The 22,808-nt window shown below is 48.8% G+C and overlaps 1 protein-coding gene and 1 long non-coding RNA gene across 2 annotated transcripts; both read left to right on the top strand.

Moving 5' to 3' along the window:
* Positions 1-2,813: 2,813 nt before the first annotated feature.
* Positions 2,814-22,776, top strand: CLIC4 (chloride intracellular channel 4). The gene is made up of 6 exons (XM_042885074.1): positions 2,814-2,943; positions 11,529-11,638; positions 16,152-16,277; positions 17,015-17,121; positions 17,900-18,081; positions 18,617-22,776. The coding sequence occupies exons 1-6, from the start codon at positions 2,872-2,874 to the stop codon at positions 18,779-18,781; spliced, it is 762 nt and encodes a 253-aa protein (XP_042741008.1). The 5' UTR covers positions 2,814-2,871; the 3' UTR covers positions 18,782-22,776.
* On the top strand, positions 3,200-6,843 carry LOC122187511. The gene is made up of 2 exons (XR_006181338.1): positions 3,200-4,363; positions 6,421-6,843. It is a non-coding gene; the product is annotated as an uncharacterized LOC122187511 (long non-coding RNA).
* Positions 22,777-22,808: the final 32 nt, after the last annotated feature.

Genomic DNA, 22,808 nt, shown 5'->3' on the forward strand with positions numbered 1-22,808 from the left:
GCCGAAGGGAGCGAGGTGGGAGCTGTGCACAGAGCAGCGTTCCTGTAACCCTGTGCAGGGACCCGACGCAGTGCAGACAATGCGTGCTTTGTCCACGTCTGCTCTCCCAGTGCTGTGAGTGCAAACACTGAACGCAGAACGCGTTAATTACCGTCCAGCTCCCCGGGGAAAGGCCCATATGCCAACAACCAGAGCAAAGCATGGGAAGCGCCGCGATCGTTAAGTGACGCCGAGCTGCAATTACTTCTTGATGAACGCTTCCTAGAAACACACAGTGGAGCAGCACCAAATGTGAGGCTGTGCAGAAGAGGAGAGAGCAAGAAATCGTGGGGTGGAGCCCACTCGCCATGCAGTGATGCTGTGAGCTGTTGGCATCAAGCTCACATTGTTGGCTTTGGGCACAGTGCTGTGTGATGCTGCATCCTCAGCTGCTTGCTGGGCGCCTGCAGTTGGTGCTGAGATTTGGCGTTCACCCCGACAAAGAATGAGCTGCCTGAGGACAGCTGGCTGCATGCTGCAGCAAACCGCCAACTGTCTGACACACAGACAGACAGACAGACGGCTGCTCGCCTCCACGTGGATGGGGTGGGCATGGAGCTTCGGAAGCAAGCACTGCTCAACGTGGAGATGATGAGACAAAAATGAGTGCTGCTGGAGCGACAAAGCAGTCCAACCGGGTGGTGGGGGATGAGTGCAGCCCCACATCTGTCCCTGTGCCCATGTAGGGCTGAAGGGAGCTGGTGGCTGTGCAGAGAGGGCACTGCTCCTGCTGTGCCTCTGTGAGGCTCTGTGTGTTGCCTACAGCCCAGCCCAGGATTTTGAATAGCGTTGGATGAGGGCGCTGTGTTTTTCACCCAGGCGCTGTGGTTTCTGCCCTTCTTTTATAGGTGCCTGTGGGCAGGTTCCTTGCTCAGCCTCACCCACCCCTGCTCAGAATTGTCCTGCCAAAGCCAGCCGGGTGCTTGCAGGCCTCATTCAATGCCCTTCCTTCCTCACCCGAGCAGCTCCAGAGCCAGGGTGGGGGTGTGGGGTGGGGATATGGGGTATGGGGTGGGGGTTAAGGTGTTGCCCCACGCTCAGACACACAGTGCTGTGCTCCAGCCCCAGCTCCAACATCCACCTCCTCCACTTGGAAAGCTCAGGATGGAAAACCACTGCGTAAAGGCCAAAGTGCTGAGAAGTGAAACAATGGCACACTGTGCTGCAGCCCGGCCAGAGGGAAATAAGGCTCAACGCAGCATAAAATAACACGCAGGGAGCGACCCGCTGCTCCGTGCGGAGGTGGGGGGCCGGCAGCACTTTGTTCGGCTCCGGGGCTCTGTGCAAACAGCTCCCAATGCGTTATTTCACTTTTTCTGACTCGTTTCTCGCAGCTGGAAGAGGTGGGAGAAGCCGCTGAGTGCCCGGTTGTTTATTTTGTAAAGGTCGGATAAATGAATCGCGGGTACGACTGCAGAAATCTGCCAGAAAGTAAGCGGCAATTAGAGAACCGGGAAACAATTGGGAGCGTTCAGAACCGCTGTGAGACGGAGGTCTGTTTGAATGGGGAGGAGGAGGGGCTCGGGAGGAGGCCGCTGGAGAGCAGGAAATTGTCATCTGAAAGTCAAATAACCGAAAAGACGTTAAGCAGCAGACAGGGCCGTGCAGTTGGATGGCAGCAATGGGCTGCTCTGCCGGGTAACAGCACGTGGACTCTTTTGTTGGAGAAGGAATCCGGCGGCAGAGCGGGCAGCTCGTCGTGCTGCTGCAAACCGTCAGCACCAATGCGCGGCCCCCGGCGGGGATTTGGGGGGGGGACAGGGAGGGAAATGGGTTGCTGCTTCGCACTGCACTCCGAAGGATTCGCTGCTTCAAGGAGGGCTGCCACAACCCCCCCTCCGGTGTGACAAAGCCCACGAGTGAGTTTGGGGCTGTTAGCAGAGGAGGGGCGGAGCGGAGCTGGTGGTTCTGGGACTCTCAAGGCCCCTTTGGGCGACACTGGGGGCACAGCTCCCACCGCTCTGCTCTGTGCTGCGGCTCGATGCTTCCGCCCCCCCCCCAGCCCTGCTTTGATGAAGGCGGCCTTTGTGGCACAGTTCTGCCATTAATTGCAGGCGGAGGTTCCCGGGCAGGGCCGGGCGCTGTTTGGTTACGGTGACACCTCCACCCCGCGCCGACTGTCCCACCCCGTGAGTCACAGCGGTTCCTTGGACTCTGTAAAACAAACAGGAAAACCTTCCGTCGGCGGAGAAGGGCTGCGAGGAGCCGGAATGTGCGCTATTTTGAGGAAAACACTGGAAAAGGGCGCACGGTTTAATTTCATTCCGCCGCTCCTCCCAAATCTCCTGCGCTTTTTCTGCCCGGCTCCTCAGCCCTTGGCCTCAATAGCTCGGCACAAACTAGGCTGAAGCTCGGCTCCCCGCCCCTCGCTCTCCCCCCGCCCGCTGCGCGCACACAGCCAAACCCAGCGATGATCTCAGCCGCCCGCGCCCACCGAGGCGCCCCGAGCGCTGCCCCCGCCCAGACCCTTTAGCCCCGCCCACATAGTCGACAGCCCCGCCCGTAACACAGCGGCCCCGCCTACATTCGCGTTAGCCACGCCTACCTTCGCCTTGTCCCCGCCCACTTCGCCGTTAGCCCCGCCCGCTTCAGCGCTAACCGCCCCCGAGTTCAACCGCGCTCCCACACCGTTGTCTCCGCCTCCTTTCTGTGCCGCCTCCAATCAGGTCACGCCCCCTGTTCTGGCTCCGCCCCCATTCCCGGCCCCGGGGCGCTGTGCGTTGTAGCGCGGGGCGGGGCGGGCAGCAGTCGCGCGGCGCGGGCGAGGCGAACGGCGGCGGTCCCGTCCCGGCGGCGGCAGCGGGCGAGGCGAGAGGCGGCGACGGTTGCAGCATGGCGCTGTCCGTGCCGGTCAATGGGCTGAAGGAAGGCGATAAGGAGCCCGTCATCGAGCTCTTCGTTAAGGTACGGTCCGGGCGCGGCTCGGGGCGCTCCGGCCGTTGGCCGCCCGCTCCCTCGCTCTCCCCGCCGCGCTCCTCCCGCCCCCAGCCGCCGTTCCCCGTCCTGGGCTGCGCGCCGGGAGCGCCGCGGGAGCGCGGGGCGGCGGCGGGTGACGCCCGTGGCGCCGCGCGGGGCGGCCGCGCACAAAGGGCCGGGATGGGCGGGGCGAGGCGGGCGGCCCCGTCGCTCCTATCGGCCCCGTCGGCCGTCGGAACCCGAAGTAACGCGACGCTTCCCGTCCTGCGGGGCGCGGCGGTGCCGATCCGCTGTTCCGTTCCGTCTCCGTTCCGGGAGATGAGCGGTGCCCGCGTTCTTTCTGCTCCGGGCTGCTTTGAATAGAGCCGCCCCAGAAACAAAGCGCCTCGGTGCTCGCGTTGAACTTTCCGAACGGTGCCGTGACGCGGCGATGCGGCGCCTCTGGTTGTCGGGAAGCGTTCGGTGTCACCGCCGGGACCTGCAGCGAGGAGCCGCTGAATGGGAGCTCTGCTGGGTGGATGGGATCCTCAGCGGGTCGGGTGTTGCCCTTTTCGGGCTGTGAGTTTGCTGTGCGAGGAGTGTTTCGTGTGTGAAAGAAAGCAAAATCACTTTTTAAGCAAAAAAAGCCTGGATTCTGCTCGGTGTTGGACCAGCAGAGATGTTGGTGTCTATGAAAAGGAAAAAGCAGGGAACGTTTCTGTCACCTTTGGCTGAAACTTTACCAGCAAGGGTGTATGAGGGCTGCGCTCAGCAGGACCGGCCCATGCCATCTCCCTGGAGGAAGCCTTTCTGCAGCGCTGTGAGCTGCCTGCCTTCGGGACAAGGTTCAGGTTAGGAAGCATTTGGATTTGTTGGCCTTCGTGCTCTTCAGGTAAGGGTTGTTTCCCTGGAAAATCCTGCAGAGGAAGAACACCTCCACCCCAAAGCCGCCCCGGCAGTTGTTGCTGGGCGTTGCTGCTGTCCCACGCCGCACTGATGCTGTTCAGCCTTATGGCAGCAGTGGTTTTTGTTTGCTGTCCGTCTTTGCCAAGCTCATCCCTCCATGCAAATGCAGGCAGAGTAATGAAAGGCGCTCACAGTGTCTTCCTTAAGGAGCGCTAGATTTTGGTTTAATCTCTTGCTGTCAATGGGAAGCGCAGCGTCTGTGTTTGTTTCACAGCTTTCTGCTGGTTCCGGGAGCAGTCTGGCAGAGCCTGCAGTTACTGAGCAAGAGTTAGAAAGGGTTTGTTTGAAGTTCTCTGCGTTGCACAGCATGTGGGCTCTCGGTTCTGCCCCAGCGCTGTCAGCCAGCAGCTGTTCCAATGGGGCAGCAGAAGGACTTTGTGACCAAGGGGAGAAATCTGTGCCAAATGTCTGCAGCTGAAGAAGGGCAGCAACTGCGTGACCTGAGCAGAGGAGATGGCAGCAGGTGATGGTTAAAGCTGGGTGAGCAGAACTGTGAAGCAGGGGGAGCTTGGCTTCGTGCCCAAGGTGGGGGGGTTGAATGTTATTAACCCCGTGGGGTGGGCACACCGTGAGCCTTCAGTCGTGGGTGTATGGGGCTGCTTGATGCTCGCAGCACCTTTGGGCTGTCTGTTGTAAGTGGTGTTTTCATAGGCTGTGATGGAGGACGTGCATAAGAAGGGGACTGAGGTAAGGAAACACTTTCTGCTATGGTGCTGGGATGGAGGTAATAAAGTGTTCCTTGGGCTCACGAGGAGCTGTTCCATGGGGCTGCCTGCGGCCCCTTTAAAACTAAGCACAGATATTTTTCAAGTCTTTCCTCTGAGAGCTGGTAGGGGAACCCAGTGATGTGTCGGATTTCATTTTGCTTCCTCATATGTGTGCATGTATTATTAATGGGGAGGCTTGATGATATGCCCTGGTGGCATTGCAGAGCAGCGAAGACCACATTGCCACAAACTCAGGCGTTATGATCTGAATATAACGCACACAGCTCACTTCCAATTGCAATTTAGGAAATCAAAGGTGGATTTTCACTGTAAATAAAAAGCGTGCCCGATTGCTTTGGTCAAACAGGACAACTCATCTGTGGAAACCACAGGACGGAGCCTGTATACAAAGGAGGTGGGGATGGGAGCTGCCCGCAGCGCGGCCTTCGGCATCCCAGAGGGCAGGGAGGGATCAGTGCTGGTAATAGCAAGGTGACAGCAGGTGTGTGAGAAGGAAAACCCAACCAACAGGAAGTCTGTGGTTGTCTGTCTGCTGGCAGGAGGCACTGGGATGTAGTAGATGTAGGTGATGGCTAAGGAATACCCCATCTTCACCTGTGCAGCGTGTGCGTACTCATCAATTAATTAGACCTTGGGTATCTGGCAGCTTTCTATGGGGTGTCATTGAGAAATTGGGCACCTGCTTTGAAAACCAGATAGTTTGCTCTGTAGAAAACAGCTGTGAATTCACATTTAATAAATATCCTTCACAAAGTGCCAGCAGTTGTGAACCACACTGGCATTTGGCAGGTGAGATCTTTGTGGGATGTAGTCCTGTTCACACTGAGCTCGTGGCAGGGGGGGGATGCACACCAGCGTGTGCTTTATCTGAATTACAGCTCATCAATAGGAGGAAGCAGCAAAGCTGGAGGCACAGCATCGCTTCCCAGCGGTGCTCCTGTCAGGGGCAGACCTGTTGCTTGATAATCCTGTTAGGTGAGGCTCTTCCCTATGCACAAGATCGACAGCTTCAGCACCTGAGAACATCTCAGGCTGTCCAGTGAGTGCTTTGCTGTGTGCCTGCATCCCTGCTGTGTGGCCATTGGGGTATGCCCTGTGCCGGGCTGGAAGCTCCAGTGCCATGGTGAGGGATGCAGCTCCACACCTGTGGGCTCGAGGGGAGAGGGGCTGCTTGTGACTGAGTGGAAATAACTGAGCATGAGAATCCTCTTAAAAGAGCTGGCCTGTTGGGAGGTGAAAATGGAGGTAAAGAGGTGAGGAACGGCTGCGTGGAGGTGCGGTAACCCCTCCTGTCTGCACTGGGCGCAGCCTGGTGTGGCGGAGGGGCTGTGGGTGGGCACAGAGCCGTGGCTCTGCAGCTCTTTTACCACCAGCTCGCAGATTCTGAGCGCTGCGTTGTCTCTGGGAGCCCAGCCAGGGAGTTCATTGGACTTTCAGCTGAACAGCAAGCAGGGCTCTGGTGGACTTCGCACCCGGGGGTTGCAAGCACAAACTGCAGTGCATGTTAGAAAAAGAGATCTGGGGGCTCCATTCTCTCCAATGCGTGCATTTGGTCTCTCTCACACAAACCATTCTGTGCAATGCAGCAACACCAGGCCTGCACTCTTCTGCACCAACACTTAACAGTTAAAACACCCCCAAACAGAACCACTTTGTCTCCATAGGAGCTTAAACAGGACCTTGACGTCAAGGGCTGTAAAAATTCTTTACTCGGAATGTTGTTCTTTTCCTCTAGAAGATAATGGTTAATTTCTTGAAGCTTGTTTTGATTTCTTTTTTTTTTTTTTTCCAGCTCAGGTCCAACCCGGTCTGATTTTTAGAGCTGAGAATGCAGTGTTTGTTTATGCAGAAGTTAAAAGCATAAGCTAAGCTGCTATTAATTACAGCCTTCTTTGTGTGTGAGTTCTCCAGGAGTTCAGCCTGATTCCTCGTATTGTTGGCCAGACAAAGGGCAAGGAGCTCTGTGCGAGGAGAGGAAATGACTGCGTTCTGTGCCCTGAATGTCCATATTAGGTATAAACTAAATATAGGAGTGTAATCCAGGAGTGAAGTCATATCTGTGTGTTTTCATGGGAAGAGCTAATGAGATCAGTCAGCGCTACTGGATCGCCTTCAGAGCTTTTTGGCTCCGTTCAAGAATGACTATTTTGGCTAGACTTTGGTCTGTGCTTTGGAGGGCTGCTATTTTTAAATGAAGGAAATAGGTTTGTTTTTTTTTTTTTGCGTGGTTTTGTCTAAAAATAAAGTGAAAGAAAGCAAAGTGGGTTGCTGTAATCCTTCGAACGATGTTTTAGCTGCCCCGGTGTGACACGCTGTGCTGGATCCTAATGAGGTGAGGCAGCAACCTGGAGGAGGCAGCTCTGCTCTGCAAACGAGGATCTGGGATCCTGGTGCTGAGGGATGTGCACTCATGGATGGCGCTGGGACCAGAAGCAACAGCAAGCAAGCCTCCCTGCAAACCTTCGTGCTTTAGCAGCTCCAGAATCCAGATTCCAACTCCTGTTTCGGCCTGAGATGATGTTTTCTCCTTGCTGGAGCATTGGAGTGCCCTGTTAGCAGGGGGTACCGTTCAGAACTGCAGCTCTGCTTCAGTGAGTTTTGAGAATTTGAGCAATGTTTTCATTGCTAGGCAGTTCTCTTCCATGGCTATGGATGTTTTCTCTCTGGTTTGGTTTTCTGGCAGTTGGTTTTTAGCTGTGTTGCTGCTTTCACACGTCGGAACTCCCTGGTGATGGATTTTCTATAGAGAAACCTGTAGTGCTGAAGACTTAACAGCCTAATTGGCAGTTTCCTACTTAATATTGCAGGGATGTGTCATAGCAAATTTCAGTGGATTTGGACACGTTTGTCCTTATCTGGGTTTGTTACAGCTGAGTCACTTTGTTAAACGTATTGAAAAGGGGTGGAAAAGGTGAGCTTGCTTATTTCTCCTACGTCAGATCAGGAGAAGCTCACGTGTGGGCTGTGTCTGATAACCCCACGTTGTTGTATTCGTGCCATCAAGCTGATTTCTCCACTGAAGAAAGCAATGGACAGTGTTTAATGCACGTTTTGAACTGATTCTCACAAAGGATGACCATGGCATAATGTCTTTTCTCCCAAGATGATGAAGCACTTTATGAATTACTACTGAATCACAAAGTTACTTTCATACATCCTGAAAATCCCACAGCTTTTTTTCCCCCAAAAAAGCTCTGTGCTAAAAATCAGGTAGCGGTAAGAGCTGCACAAAGCCACCCAAGACAGAACTGCTAATAATTAGGATAGGAGTGGCATCACAAGGCTGAATACAGCCTCGTCCTAAAATGGTCGCTGCTCTGCGAGTCAGCTGTGTGGCACAGCAATGATTGAGTTTGGATGGGCTGAGAGACGTTTCGGTTCGCAGTGTGCTGTCAGAGCTGTGGGCCTCGCAGGGAGCTCCGTCGGCTCATTCATTCATTCCTAAATGCTCGGGGGGTTGACGTGGATGTGGGCTGACGTGGGAATTGGTGAGAAACCAAGTGCCGATGACGCAGCTCACCAGGAGCCTTGGGTTGCTCTTCCCCTGGGTGGGGTGGGTGACGATCGTCGTGTGGAAACCACAAATTAATCATCGCAGTCTTTTGTATTGGCAGATGGTTCCAGGTACGAGCACAGCTAACCTGGTGGAGTGCTACCGAGCTTTAGGTTCCCATAGAAAGGTTGAAGAGAGGGGTTGTGCTCCTCGGTGCAGCTCGTATGGGGATCCCTTGTGCTGTCCCACTGCTCTGCCCCAGGTGCTGCCTGCCCACCCCTCCTCCTGCACATCTTATCTGCAAGCCTTGCCCTGCAAGCAGCACGGAATTCTGTTTATCCAGCTTGGTGAGATAAAGGCCGGAGCTGAGCTGGAAGGATTGAGGCTGATACTGCTGGGCTGTTCTCTGTGCTATGTGGGGAACGCTGGACCGCTCCTCTCTGCATTTCCACCCCTGGGCGTTGAGCTGCTGTGTGTTTTTCGCTTGGATCACTTTGTTATTCCCCCACAAACAGTTTCCTTTTAAAACACTGCTCCGTATGGGATTATTTGCTTATTTTTCGGATGAGCTCACTGCTCGTGAAGCATGCAGGAGCGATTGTTATCTGCTCTTTGGGGCCATGGGCGCGCATCGTGCTGCTTTTCTCATGTCATCTTCCCAGCAGAGTATTTTCTTAGTTAACCTGAGATACGGATTGCTGAATTCAAGACCTGATCTTTTATTATTAAGTATTTTTTAGTCTGTTTGCTTGAACTTCCATCTATTGCAGTGGAGAAAATGGCTCTTGAGCGGCTCTTGCAGAGACATCGAGCAGCCCATCGCCCTGCAGAAGTCCATGCATGTCCCAGGCAGCAATGCAGTGCCTTGGCAGCACGGTGCTGCTCCCAGTGACACAGCATGGAGGTCTGAGCAGCAGCTCCTGCTGCATCCAATGCAGGAAGATAGGAACGGGCCTCTTGGGCAAGCACTTACAAAGCAGAATCCCTTGCCTCAAGACCATTGAAGCCAGAAGTTTCTTGGCGTTCTGACCGCATTCCTTTTCCAGTATGTGCTCAGAATAACTTGGGACTTTTTGGAGCAGAAGTGGGACAACCCTTTGAATGCAGATAGAAAAGTCTGTGCTTCGTTAAGCTGTTCAGTTGCAGCTTTGGAAATGTATTTTGTTTTGTTAAAGTTGCTGTTGGTTGGTGGGCTGTAATCCTTTCTTTTTTTTTTCCTGATTCAAGCAATCTAAGCAGCCCATAATGCTCAAACAGAAGTAGATGCTGTCAAATTGCTTGGTTGTTTTGAATATTATGCTCACGCTGGGAGAGAAGACAAGTTTCAGTACAAGTTGTTGTATTATGGCATAAACGTGTTTGACTTTTTTTGGTCCTCATTGGAATTGCCTTGGGATTGGCTTAGGAAAATGGGCTGTGCCATAAAGTCCCAACTGCTTTTTGTTCCCAAAGCAATTTTGCTTTGGGTTCCAGATGGCCCAAGACTTTGTAGCACAACGAACCGCAGCGCTCCTTGCATTGGAGAGTGCTTTATTTCAGCTGTGATCCTTCCATCTTCCCCTGGAAATAATACAATCCTGTGGTGATAAAGAAGACATGGGTGCAGGTGAGATGAGACCTCGGCAGCATGTGTTGTATTAGCTAGCTCTGCTGCCTGGCTTCGGTGTCAGAAGTGCTGAATTAAAGATGACTGAGCAGAGCTCTGTGTCCTTAAGGGTGGAACTGTGGGCTGAGCCTGGCGTCGTGCTTGCTCACAATTGAAGGCTGAGATAGGTTCTGTATCATAGAATCATTTCTGCTTCACAGTGCAAATTAGTCTGGGAAGTAATATATATACACAGAGATAGGTATATAGATGGTGGAAGCAGGAATGCACTCGTTGTGCAGCAGCTCCCATCCTTAGTGGTTGCATGCACAGCAGAAAGCTGTGCGTTGAGCTGAGTGCCCAGGCTGGCTGCTCTCTCTCACCAGTTTGTGATGTATGCAAAGCAAAAAGCAAGCACAAAACCCAGCAACTTTCCTTCTTCATTAGTTCATTAGTGGCAAAGGTTTGAAGAAAAAGGGCTGTACATCGTCCACAACAAAGCACGAATTGAGGGCGGCAGAAATTGGTTTGAATCCTCCTGTTCTGGTGGCAACTTCCCTGCTGAAAGGCATTGGAGTTTTTTAAAGGTAAAGGATCTTTTTGAGACACTTTGGATGAAAAGCTTTCTTCTTTCCCTGCCCTTTGGAAGTGCTGCTGCTCACTCTGACACTTGCACAGTCTGTGCTCTCCCCACTGGGGCCCCTCTCAGTGGCTGGGAACTGGCAGAGAGCTGGAGAAAAAGCAATTCCTTTGGTGAGTGCCCAAACCTTACTGTGCTTCTGTTTAAATGGATCTCCACCAGTCAGTGCCCAGGCTTTCAGCCCTTCCAGTCATCTGCCCTGCATTTCACATCATTGTTTGGTGCGCTGTGTCAGAGGAGGGCAGTCAGTGTGTCCTACAGCACAGTCCAATGACAGCAGCAGAGGAGGAATCAGCACATGTCTAAAGCCCAGGTTGATTGAAATCATTCTTGGAAGCGTTCTGATAATAATACACAAAATCCTGTAGGTTTTTTTTTATATACAGCAGCCTCAACTCCTGAACCAGGGCTCAGACTTTACAACAGGACTCAAGGTTTCCAGTTTCTGCTTCCATCCCACTGAAAACTCAGATTTTCCAGCTCAGCTCTACACACTGCACTGTCAGGGCAGCGATGGGATGTGTGCCATGGCTGGCTGCCCTGGAGTTGCTCACTGCTGTTATACAATAACCTTTCTTGTGGCAGCATTTGTTGATAAGTTTCCTATTAAAAAATGTCTTTGGAATATGAGCAGCAAAGTTCCAGAGTGCACAGCTCTGTTCTTCCTTGTAACAGCCGTTGGTACAGCCAGGGTTTGGAGCTGCTGCTTGCAGTTGGCTCGCTGCAGTGCCATGCAGTGAGATGAGCAATGGACTGGAAGATGGCTGTAATTAATTACTGTGCCTGGGGGAAGACGAAGGAATCAATCCAACAAACGATGTTGGGAAACTGCTGTTGAATGTGTGGCTGCTCGGGGTGAATTGCACTGCAGTCGTAGGTATATCTGCTACCAAAACAGCATGGTGGGAAGATCCAAGAGGAAAACACACAAATAAAATAACAGAGCCCCAATATGTGAAGTGTGTTCTATGCTCTGAGGGTGCTTGACTTCGTGTGTTGCATAGGGATACCTTTGAGTGCTCTGGGAGCATTCCTGCTGTGTGCTCTGCTCTGTGGCAGAGCGAATGATGTGCAGGTAGCAATGTCCATGATTTGCTGCTGAGTCTGCCTCTACATGAAGAGCTTTGAGTACCTGTGTATGTGGCACCTTCTAACAGCTGTGATCTGTGCTCTCTCCTACAGGCTGGCAGCGATGGGGAAAGCATAGGAAACTGCCCTTTCTCACAGAGGCTCTTCATGATCCTTTGGCTGAAGGGAGTGGTGTTCAGTGTCACAACAGTTGACCTGAAGAGGTAAGGAATGCTTGGTGCATCTCAGGAGCAAGAGTACAGTGTTTGCATGGGGCTTCTGAGTCTTGCATGGCTTATTTGCTGAAACATTATATATATATATATATATATATATATATATATATATATATATATAATCCTTAGAAATACTGAGCAACACCCATGGTGTAAATGTTAGTGTCTAAAATTACATCATAGTCATAGAATCATAGAATGCTTTCAACCCCCTGCTGTGTGCAGGGTCACCAACCAGCAGCCCAGGCTGCCCAGAGCCACATCCAGCCTGGCCTTGAATGCCTCCAGGGATGGGGATCCACAGCCTCCTTGGGCAACCTGTGCCAGTGCCTCACCACCCTCTGGCTGAAAAACTTCCTCTGTTCTCCTGCAAAGCCGATCAGTAACGTGGGGTCTCTGCAAACAGAGCATTGCAGGTTGCAACTTTGATCCAGTAGCCAATGGATGCTGGATAACTGTCACAAATAATAACATGCAGCCACCCTTCTCTTTAAGGATGTTAAGGTGAGGTTGGTTATCGTGCAGTGGGAATATAGGAATGGCACAGTGCTGCATGTCACCTGAGCTGTAACTCCTGTATCCATGGGAGGAATACCTGAATGGGTGAGAGGGGAGAGATGGAAATGGAGGAATCTCAGTTTACTGAGGTTGGGTGTATTTTATTAGAAGTAGTAATGCCCCATTCAGCAGAGATCTGCTTCTCTCTGGTGGGAACAGCACAGCACCAGTGTGACGTCAGGGTCTGAACTCTCTGGAGAGAAGAAACTGCTTGTGCACACAAAGCTTATTCTTGGAAATAAAGCCAATAGGAATGCAGCATTCTCCGAAGAACTGAGTGTAAGATGTGTGAATCCTGTTGGACTCTCTTCTTTTCTCTCTCTTCTTCTGTTGCTCTCTTCTTTTAATCTGGTTTTGAAGGGACTGACTTGGTTTGCTTTCGCTTCAAGAAATAAAGCATCCTCCACTCTCCCCCTCCGTTTGGACTCTGACAATGCTGGTTTTCAGTTACCAGTATTACCTAATTCTCTGCCATAAGGCTGAGGCAGACCACTCCAACAGAGGATAAAAAAGAGCAGCTTTTGTCCATTGTTTGCAGCTTTAAGATGCTCTCTGGCCAACGTGGGGTATTACTGCAGATGTAATAATGGTTGGATGGGGAAAGCACAGAATGAGTGCAGGAATAGGTCAGATGAGCTCTGTATTTTGTTGCACACTGAACATCTTCTGGTGAAGGATGGAGCACTGAGGCTGGTTCAGGTTTGAATAGAGGGTGATGTAAACTTTAATAAAGCTTTGGAAGAGGGAGAGACAAACAGAACTGTTCTGGATGGTTTCGTACCCCATTGCAGTGCATTGCAGAATGCCAACTGCTCGGGTGGAAATGTTTTATGGTGGTTTGTCCCCTGTTAGCATTACCAGAATGTGATATGTGCTGGATAGGCTCTGCTTTAGCACTTCCAATGTTGTCACAGGAAACTGATTTCACAAATCCATTGTTCAAGCTAATTACTGTGGTGGGTTTTTTTTTATCCTGTTATAGGAAAGCAAACTTGAGTAGTGGATAGCAGTGTGCTTTTTGCATCTGAATTTGTTTGGCTAGCCAGAAGGCAGCGTTCCCTTGCAGAGCATGCTTCAGCCTCAGTGTGACTTCTGCTCAAGGGTAAAAGCAGCTCTGTGCAGCTCCAAAGGTCAGGGCTGGATGTAACAGCTCACAAGTCAACAACTTGGGATGCTGGAAAAAATGAGTCTGGGTTCATTGACTTGGTGACATGTACTTTTCCCCTCCATACTTGCACTGAGCATCACACTGCACTCACAGAGAACATTTTGCAGCCCTCAGTCCTCCTGTGAGGACACAACATGGGCACATGGGCAAACAAAGTGGGAAGTGCAGCTCTGTCAAAGAAATAACGCGTTTCTTCCCTCCGTGTGCTCAGACAGAGCCTTTATTCTTTCCCTTCACAGAAGCAGCATTTCATCTGATTTGTGCTGCTGACGAGCAGAGTTACAGTACATAAATCAGCCCGAGAGCATTGTTGGGCTTGTAGCAGCACTCAGGGCCGGGCTGCATTCAGTTGGGTTTCGAAATCCTATTTTAAACGTCTTGATTGTGTCATTTTTAGTTGGCAGATGAAGATTAAATAAAGAGATAAGTCAATATAAAAGACTGCCCAGGGCTGAGTGCACCTTCAGCAGCGTGAAATGCTGCTTAGGAACTGGTGGCAGCATTGGGTTTGGGTTTGTTTCCTGCTGGTGCTTTCTTCACGTTGCTCTTTGGGCTCTCATTTCAGTACTGCCACAGTTATAAATCACAGTAGAGTTGGACATCAGTGTGCATCACGTGGGAGTTGGACCTTCTGACCCTTAAGGGACCTTTCCAACTCAGACAATTCTCTGATTGTGTCATATCTGGGGCTGGCTTTTGCCTGATCTTCAAGGAATTATTGAAACAATGAGTGCTGTTCTGGTTTGTGGCAAAGGCACAGCCTGCTTGTGGCTATTCTGTAACCAAACAGTGATGCTAAGGAGTTTGCCCATGTAGTTAGCTAGTGATAGCTGGCTGTCTAAGCCTGTGCTCCTACCTCAAACATCACTGCAAACTTTGGGGTGGGTGCTGTCTGCCATGGCATTGCTTTGAGTGGGTAGAGAACACTTTTTTAACAGCCCAATTTCATCTCTGAAGTGAACATCACTATAATATTCTTCATTCATGTTTGGCTGCTAAGGGAGATTGCGCTTTCCCTTAGATTTCAAGGGTGATCCTTCACACTGCAGTAAGCCAGGGTTTGTTGCATGTCTGCTGGGGAGTCAAACCCAAACTGGGGAGTCAAACCCAGCGCTGTGGGCTGTGCTTTGTTAACCTGTGCTTTCTTTGAAAGCTGCACACAGTCCATGTGGGGTGCTGCATGGGGCTCACGACATAACAGCCCTTGGGATATGCACTCTGGTTCTTTGGAAAATGAGGTTTGGGTTAGTTTATTGTTTCTGGTGTTAGGTATTGTTTTGTCGTAGTGTTGCTGCAAATCTGGTGGTCCTCCTGTGTTGGTTTTCAACATGACATCCCCTGTGAGGAATGTTATCTAGGCAAAATGCAGAACTGGAAGTGAGCCACAATGACTTCCTCTAATTGTTGTGGGTTACAGAGATATTTAATGTATTTAAATGAAGTGTTCAGCTAAAGTTAATGCTTTCACCGATGGCAAACCTCAAATCCTAAAAGTAAGAGGGCAGTGAAAATTCGTGCTTCGTGGAAGCTTAAAAATTGACTGAAAATGGTTAATTCCTTGTATTAACATCTGACTTCTGCCACCTGGCTGAAAGCAGGGGATTTAATGGTCTTAAGAATGAAAATCCTTTTTCTTATTCAGTTTTTACACATACAGCCAAATGCTCAGCCCTGCCTTAAGTACTCCGTGACACAGTGTTCCATTGCTGCCTCCTTGCAGTGGGCAGGAGGGGAAAATTGTGGCAGGAGACCTTAATCTTGTAAGAAAAGCTGCATTTCCAGAGCAGACCTGTTGCTGTGCTGCTTAACAGCGTTTGAGTGCTGTCCCCAAAAGCTCTGCTTTCTCAGGCTGACCTCCTTTGTTACCAGCCTGCTTCCCTCTCCAGCCCCACTGCAGGAAGGAGAAGCCAATTCCTTATGGAGCAGAGAGCCTTTGTTTGGCTGGGGTTGGTACAACAGGAGCTGGGAGCAAACCTTCCAGCAGCAAGAGACATCAGCAAAACCAGCAAGCGTTCAAAGCTTGATTCTCTGTTTCCCTTGGGTCAAGGCATGGTATCATCCAGCATACATCCCTCTGTGCTGGTATGATGTGTAAATCATTCATATTTTTGCTGGAGGAAGCTTCAGGTGTGTCGTTTTTAAACACGATATTTAAAAATCACCTTGTGCAGAAGCTGTGCACGCAGCTCATTCTTACACAGGGCTCTTTCAGGTTTGGTTGTTTGCACAGGAGCTCTGTGCAGAGTGGGGGGGATTATCTCTGCCTGCAGATTACGCTATATATAAACTCTGTAGTCCAGATCTTGGAAAAGAGAAAGCGTGTTGGGGGTGTAGTGCTGTGTATCTCCCTGTCCCAGCATGTCCAACGTTGTACCATTGGCTTGAGGAGAGAAAAAAAAACATCCGAAAGGTAGGAAGGAAGTGGCTTTTCTTAAGCACTTGAAATGAGTTGTTGGTAAGAAAACATCAAACATCAATCGAGATGTAGGGTTGCTTTTGCAAAGAAAAATAGTGATGTGTTTTCTGAACTGCCAAGAAATTGGGAACCTCCAGCAGTGCTGTTGGATTGCAGCATGGAAAGGTGGGGTCGTGGATGTCCCAAGCTTAGAATCAGAGAATCAGAGAATCACCAAGGTTGGAAAAGACCTAAAAGCTCATCCAGTCCAACCGTTCACCTATTCCCAACAGCTCCCACTAAACCATGTCCCTCAACACAACATCCAGTCTTTTTTCTAATCCATTCTTATTTCTGTATTCCTTTGTATTTCATCCCAGAAAACCAGCAGACCTTCAAAATTTGGCTCCAGGCACTCATCCACCCTTTATAACTTACAATGGTGAAGTGAAAACAGACGTGAACAAGATTGAAGAGTTCCTGGAAGAAGTTTTGGCTCCGCCAAAGTAAGTGTTCAAATGAGAATGTGTCACCTTAAATTAGATGGAATGGCCTCAGAGGGATTCCTTGCACTAATTAGGAACTTCTTTAGCATCCATAAATTGAAGATTAGGCTTTGGGAATAGTTTGGAGTTCTTTTACTCGTCAGCAGATGGACTGTGGATGATCACACAGAACTGATGATTACAAAATGCCAATGGAAAGTAATTTCCTAACATCCAATTTCTTTATATTGGACATGACAGCGAGTCCCAGAGATAGGAGTGCTCAGTATTTGGAAGCTGAAGACACTGAGCACTTTTTGAGCTCATTAGATTATACAGCACAAGAGTGTGAAACGTGTGGGTCCTAAACTACAGCCAGTGGCAAAGTGCAGGCATTGCCTTTAGTGTGAAGGCCTTTCTCCTCTATTAAAGGATCTGGAGCCCGTGATTTTCTGGGGCTATAGAATGTGAGCTTGAAAAGAATCTCCTGCAAACAGAAAGCAGGCAGGAGTTCCATTCTTTGCCTCTTTGCTCCGTTGTGTCACAGCTCTGCTGAAGGAGCCTTTTCTTGTTGCCTTGGGTTGTTTCAAACGCTGCTCGAGGCAAATGCTTGGTTCAGAAAGCAGCAATGTGCTTTTGTTTGCCTCTGGGATGTTGGGTTTAAAACTTTCCCTTGATGGAAATGGGCTGTTTCTTACAAAATGCCATTTCCTACCAGCTGACACATGGTGACCATCATTCTGATTTTTGCTTTCTAGATACCTGAAACTTTCTCCAAAGCACCCTGAGTCCTACACTGCTGGAATGGATATTTTTGCCAAATTTTCTGCATTTATCAAAAATTCCAGACCTGAGGCTAACGAAGGTAAGTCCCTGCAGTCAGCACTGTGCACACATTGCATTGTTTCCTCAGTGTTGTTTACAATCCATGCACTCTTTGCATTGCATTGAGTTGAAAAACAGCTGCTGCGGAAGACGAGGAGGAAACAGTGAGTTTGACACAGAAGTGTTCCAGCATTCCAGCATGTTCTGCCCTGGCAATAAAGGGGTGTGTTGTGGTGTGTGCGGATGGCAGGGTGGCAAATAGCTGTGTGTTTCTCTTGCTGAGAAATGCTTTTTGTTTCTGTGGGTTCTGCTGCCCTCTGCTGCTGTGTGCGCAGAACCTCCGCAGCTGCTTGCTCAGTTCTGCCTTGGAGCTGAGCATGTGACATTAAAGAGATTATGTTTAAATGAATAGCTTAGCTTAATGCTAATTACTTTAAGCCAGTTAGGAAACGTCTTAAGAAACTGACATAAGCCACTTTTTAAACCAAAAATAAACATTCTTAGAGCAATTTTAAAGTGCTGCAAGCTCATGTGTAAACCAACTTTTAGATAACATGCATCTGTGTGGTGTTTAAAGGGATTCCAGTTCTGTTTCAGTGTTCCAAGTCACCACAAGTGAATTCCAAGTCAGCAGCAGCAGTGGTGTTGCTACAGAATTTGTGCAAGGACCAGCAGTCCTTCACTGTGCCATCTGTTCTGGGGAGCACAGTGATGTGGATTTTGGATTTTAGATCAGGTGTCACTATTCAAAAGATTAATTTGCTTTGAAATTTGCTTGCTGTAGTTTGTTTCTTTTTCCTTAACTCCTTCCTCTGTAGGCTTAGAACGTGGCCTCTTGAAAACCCTCCAGAAATTGGATGAGTACCTGAACTCTCCTCTCCCTGACGAGATAGATGAAAACAGCATGGAGGATATTGCAGTTTCTACCCGCAAGTTTTTGGATGGCAATGAGATGACACTAGCAGACTGCAACCTGCTGCCCAAACTGCACATTGTGAAGGTAAATGGCCTGCGGGGTGTTGAGTGAGGGGGAAACACTGTGGGCTGGGGCAAGCTGGAGTCCAACTCCTTCCAGTCACGTGTAGGATCCCACCTTTAAGTGCAATATTAGCAGAAAAGAATGGTAGTAACAATGCAGGGAGCTCAACTGGGGGTTGCACTCGATCAGGGAGTAACAACTGGGGGGGGAAAAAGTCTGGAATGCTGGAAGGGAGGTAGCAGAGTAAGTGCAGGAGGGGAGGTGGACCTGTGTAATCGCGGCTTGGTCTCTTCTCACTGCTTCCAGTGACCTTTGTACGTTTTGTACTGCAGATGGAGCCACAGATTAAGCTTCTGCCTGGGTGCAGGAGTGTTTACTTTGGTGAGGACAGAATTAAAGGCTGTGTGAGGCAGCGTGCTGTCGGGTCCGGGCATATCCCAGAGGGACGGGTTCTGCAGAACGTAAATGTGTTGGAAGAGCAACAGAGCGAGAGAATGAGGAGAGATGGAGAAGTGCTTGGAGCGTGGCAGTTCGTAACCAAACCCTTCTGTTCCAGGTGGTGGCCAAAAAATATCGCAACTTTGAGATTCCCAAGGAAATGACGGGGATTTGGAGATACCTGACCAACGCTTACAGCAGGGATGAGTTCACCAATACCTGTCCTGGAGACAAGGAAATTGAAATAGCTTACAGTGATGTAGCCAAGAGACTCACTAAGTAAACAGCACTTGCAAAAAGAGACGACTTCTTGCGTATTCCGTAACAAAGCTTCTAACAGACTGCTCTTTTCATATAAGATAGCAATTTTTTTTTCTTTTTTTCTTTTTTTTTTTTTTTTTTTGCATGAACTTGCAGTTATTCAAAGTTATGGTGGATAGACCAGGTACAGTAATTACCTAAAGTTTGCAGATTTAATTATAGGCTTGTTTTTCCTTACCTCTTTTCATGGCAAGTCGTATTATTAATGCAGTTATGTTACTATTGTTGTGGGGTATTGGGTTCTTCGGTATGAAGAGTTCTCTTGCCCCCATTCCTTTTATTTGCAAACATTTGGTCCCCATCTACAAATTGGTCTGGGATACTGTCTTTCTGTATGGTACAAGGAATATTTATGTATTTTGGAATTTATTGCTCTTCCAGAAGATCTGTAACACAGTTGTCACATGTGCAACGCATCGAGCTGTACCTGTTCGTCTATCCTGTTTTCATATAGAAGGGAGCTTACTCTCCAGAAAAGCCATTTGAGAACTATTTGGCAATGCTTTTAAAATAGATTTATATATATATATATATATACATATTATGATTCTCTTGGATTTGAAATCACAGTCATGGAATTATTGAGAATGGACTCACACGTGAAGCTTGGATTTGAATGACCTCGAACATCAGGGAGTTTGAGTCCAGGCCTGTGCACTGCAGCCAGGAGCTCACGGTGCAGAGTTCACATTTAGTTGTGTCTTCAAGAATGTGGTGAGATCAAACAACAGCAAAGCAGTTGACAGCTCACACTTATCCCAAATTCTGAGTTGCAGCACATGAATAGCTGTCAGGATGCCCTTTTAACATCACGAAACCAAAAGAATTGGATGCTTGCCATCTGTTCACCTTAAGCATTTCAAGTGGCTTTCTTTTCGGTAGTTCAGAGCCTTTATTTTGTATAGGTCTTTCTGGTGATATTTACTTACAGATCTTTGCTGTCAGAGGCAAAATGTGTCAACATCAGCGACGAGCAGCTGCTGTACGTGTGGGTAGCAGTGCAATGATGGGCGATGCAAAACTGAACGCTGAGAGCCCTTCGAGTCGAAGTCTTTCTGGGAACTTTTGTAAGCTGTTTGATGTTCTGTTTGTCCTAAAGAAAGCTGAAGTGACCTTTAAAGATAACACTTGCCTTAAATTATAGCGTTCCCTTTTCTTTTTTTTTAATCTGAAAGGATATCTGTTAGTTACTCCTGCAAAAAAGGGTGCGTGGAATCCAGTCCTGTACACTAAACTTACCTGAACTGCTTTCTGTGCATCTGGATTGCAGCTTTGCATGATCATAATCGTTGCACTACTATACCTAATCTTTTTACTGCAACACTGAGGAATAGCACTGCAATTTTTTTAAGAACCAATTTTCGAGTATTTCTAAAGTGGGGAAATAATTTTCTTGTTTCAGATGAATGATTTTGGTGCATGGAATAAACGGCTCAGTTATTTTTAAGAGACCACCATAAACGACTCCAAAGAACACTAGACTTACATGCCTATTTTTTTGTAAAGCTACTTTTGTATTTAACTGATTTCAGAAGCTGGAAAGTGCTATTCCTGGTCGGTTGTCCTTGGAATATTTGCCATTCTGCAATAACACAAAGGCCCTCACACTTTTATACGCTATTATTTTTGGTAAGCCCAACTTTTCTAAGCATCCTGCTTTTGCTACTTTATCTACCCGTGACATTAGCTTGATGTAGAAGAGGTAGAGCGAGAGATGTGCATTTGTACACGTGGCTTGTGGTGCCTTGTCCTGCCTTCCTAGAGCTAGAACTGCAGTGTAAAGGCAATTAGAAGGCCTGTTACACATCCTTCTAGAAAACCATAGATACACTTAGACCTTACTGTGACTTATTACAGGAGTGTTCAGGCACAGAAAGAAAATCCTGCAGAGCGACCTGGTTGGGAAGAATTAACTGTCGCCCTTTCTTAGTTGTTGTGTTCTGATGTCACGTTCTCACCCCGAATGCAGTTTCTCAGCCATAATGATCCTTTGTAGGGGTTCAGTCTGTGCTGCAGTGTGAGATGTAGAAAAAGGGATGACTTCTTTTGTCAGATAACAGCATTTGTGTTGATGTAGAGTTGGAAAAGGTTGTTGTGGTGCTCCTTGCTCGTACGGTTAACCCTTCAAAACAGAGAATAGGAAGGGATGCCATCAGTTTGTTACATTCTGAGCTCCCCTTTAAAGCCCCAGTCGGCCCTTGGTGCTGTCTGAGGCTCTTTCTGAGAGCAGCAGGCCATTGCACTCAGCACACCTGCATTCATGTCAGCATGGAGCAGCTCTGTGCAGCTGCTGTTGTGCGTGCTGCCTGCACCTCAACGCACACAACTGCCAAACCTGCTCAAGCAGCAGCGTGCTGCCTTGTAATGATAATATATTCTGATAATATATTCTCCCTGCTTTCCAGGCAATCTTCAGACCATTGCAATACGCTATATTCAGCATGAAGTGTTTTAATGATGCTGTCTGAACGCTTGTAAACAAAGCTGAGGCTCTTGCTGTAAGGAATGTATGCTTTATGTCCTCACAGTGCAGCGTTGAGCATTGGAGCCTTTCTTTTGGGGACGCAATTCAAGCAAGTGCCAGGTTGGTCATTCCAAAATGTGTGACAGCTGTGGAAGGGCCCAGTGTCCTCTTGGCTCCTTAGGCACAGCTGAGTGGTGCTGGGGCAGAAGCTGGCCATAAATCCCTTGTGGCTTCAGCAGAGCTCAGTGGGGCACAGCGCTGCTCTCCCCCAGGTGAGCTCTGTGCATCGCTGGGTGGTGCGAAGCCTTCGCGTCTGGTGTGGGCAGAGCGCTTTCATCTGGCCCCAATCAGCAGCCCGACATTAATTAAAAAAAAAAAAAAAAAAAAAAAAAAAACCCTTTCATAACTATGTAAATTCTTGACTTCTGTCAACTTGTTTACAATCTGATCTTTGAATGCATTTTTAATTTCATCAAACAGCAATTAATCTAGCCCTGTTTAAATTTAAAATGATGCTCCTAGCCCCTTCTGAAGCAGTTACCCTTTCAAGTAGGCATTCCAGTTTGCAAGCTGGCTGCATGTATTAGCACGCTGAGCAACTTGCTCTAATCCCAAGCTGAAACACTCTGAATTTTCCATTAAAACAGGTGACTTGTGTTCCCCGAACAGAAAACCCATCTGGTTTTGTGTGGGAGAACATAGGAGAGTACACGCATGATTTTCTTTCCTTTTCCTTGTAACAAAACTTTCCTTCTCTGAGAGATTCCCCATGCATCCCCAGCTGCGGGTTGACTGAGAGCCATGGGAGCTTCTGGAAGGTTCTGTGCTCCCTGCAGCTCTCCTGCCTGCCTGCAGCTCCTGCAGGTCTGTGTCAATGGCCCTCGTGGACAGGCGCAGCCACAGCTCTCCTACGTTTGCATTTTCCCATCAAATTGGTGGGTTTTTTTCCTGCGGTGGGCATGCCTGAACCCATGGAGAGCTGCATGTCGTTCCATGATAAGAGGAGAGATGTAATCGAGTTTTTATGCTAAAGTAGCAAATTAGCATTTCATATCAAAGGAGCACAGACATGAATAAATGGGAGATGCCTGCGCCAAACCCGCTGATGCCTATCTCAGTGGAGAACAAAAAGTGGCAAAGTGCAGTCAACAGTTTTTTTCCACCCTTTGCCACTCAGAGTACGATCTGAATGCATCCCATTAACATTTTTTTTTCTCTTTTTTTTTTCAGAAGAAAGCTTTATCCCCAGTGCAAAATGTTTAATCTGCCTCAGAACCCGTGCCACTAACTTATGCTGTGTTCATAGAGGGAGGGGGGAGCGGAGCAGGATGGGTTACAGAGGCTCCCAGCACAGGGCATGGGGAATACTTGAAGAGTTGATCCGATCTGTTGTAGTTTGCTTCTGTCCTTCACTCTCTGGAACATCTTTTACAGATATCCCAGTGTACTGCTGGCAGCTATTGTTAAAAATAAAATTATATTTTCACTACCGAGCAGATCTTTCTGTTGTTATTGAGGACTTGTG

The sequence above is a fragment of the Lagopus leucura genome, unplaced genomic scaffold (genome assembly GCF_019238085.1).
Source record: "Lagopus leucura isolate 7727_CA_CO unplaced genomic scaffold, USGS_WTPT01 Super-Scaffold_100048, whole genome shotgun sequence".
Lineage (NCBI taxonomy): Eukaryota > Metazoa > Chordata > Aves > Galliformes > Phasianidae > Lagopus > Lagopus leucura.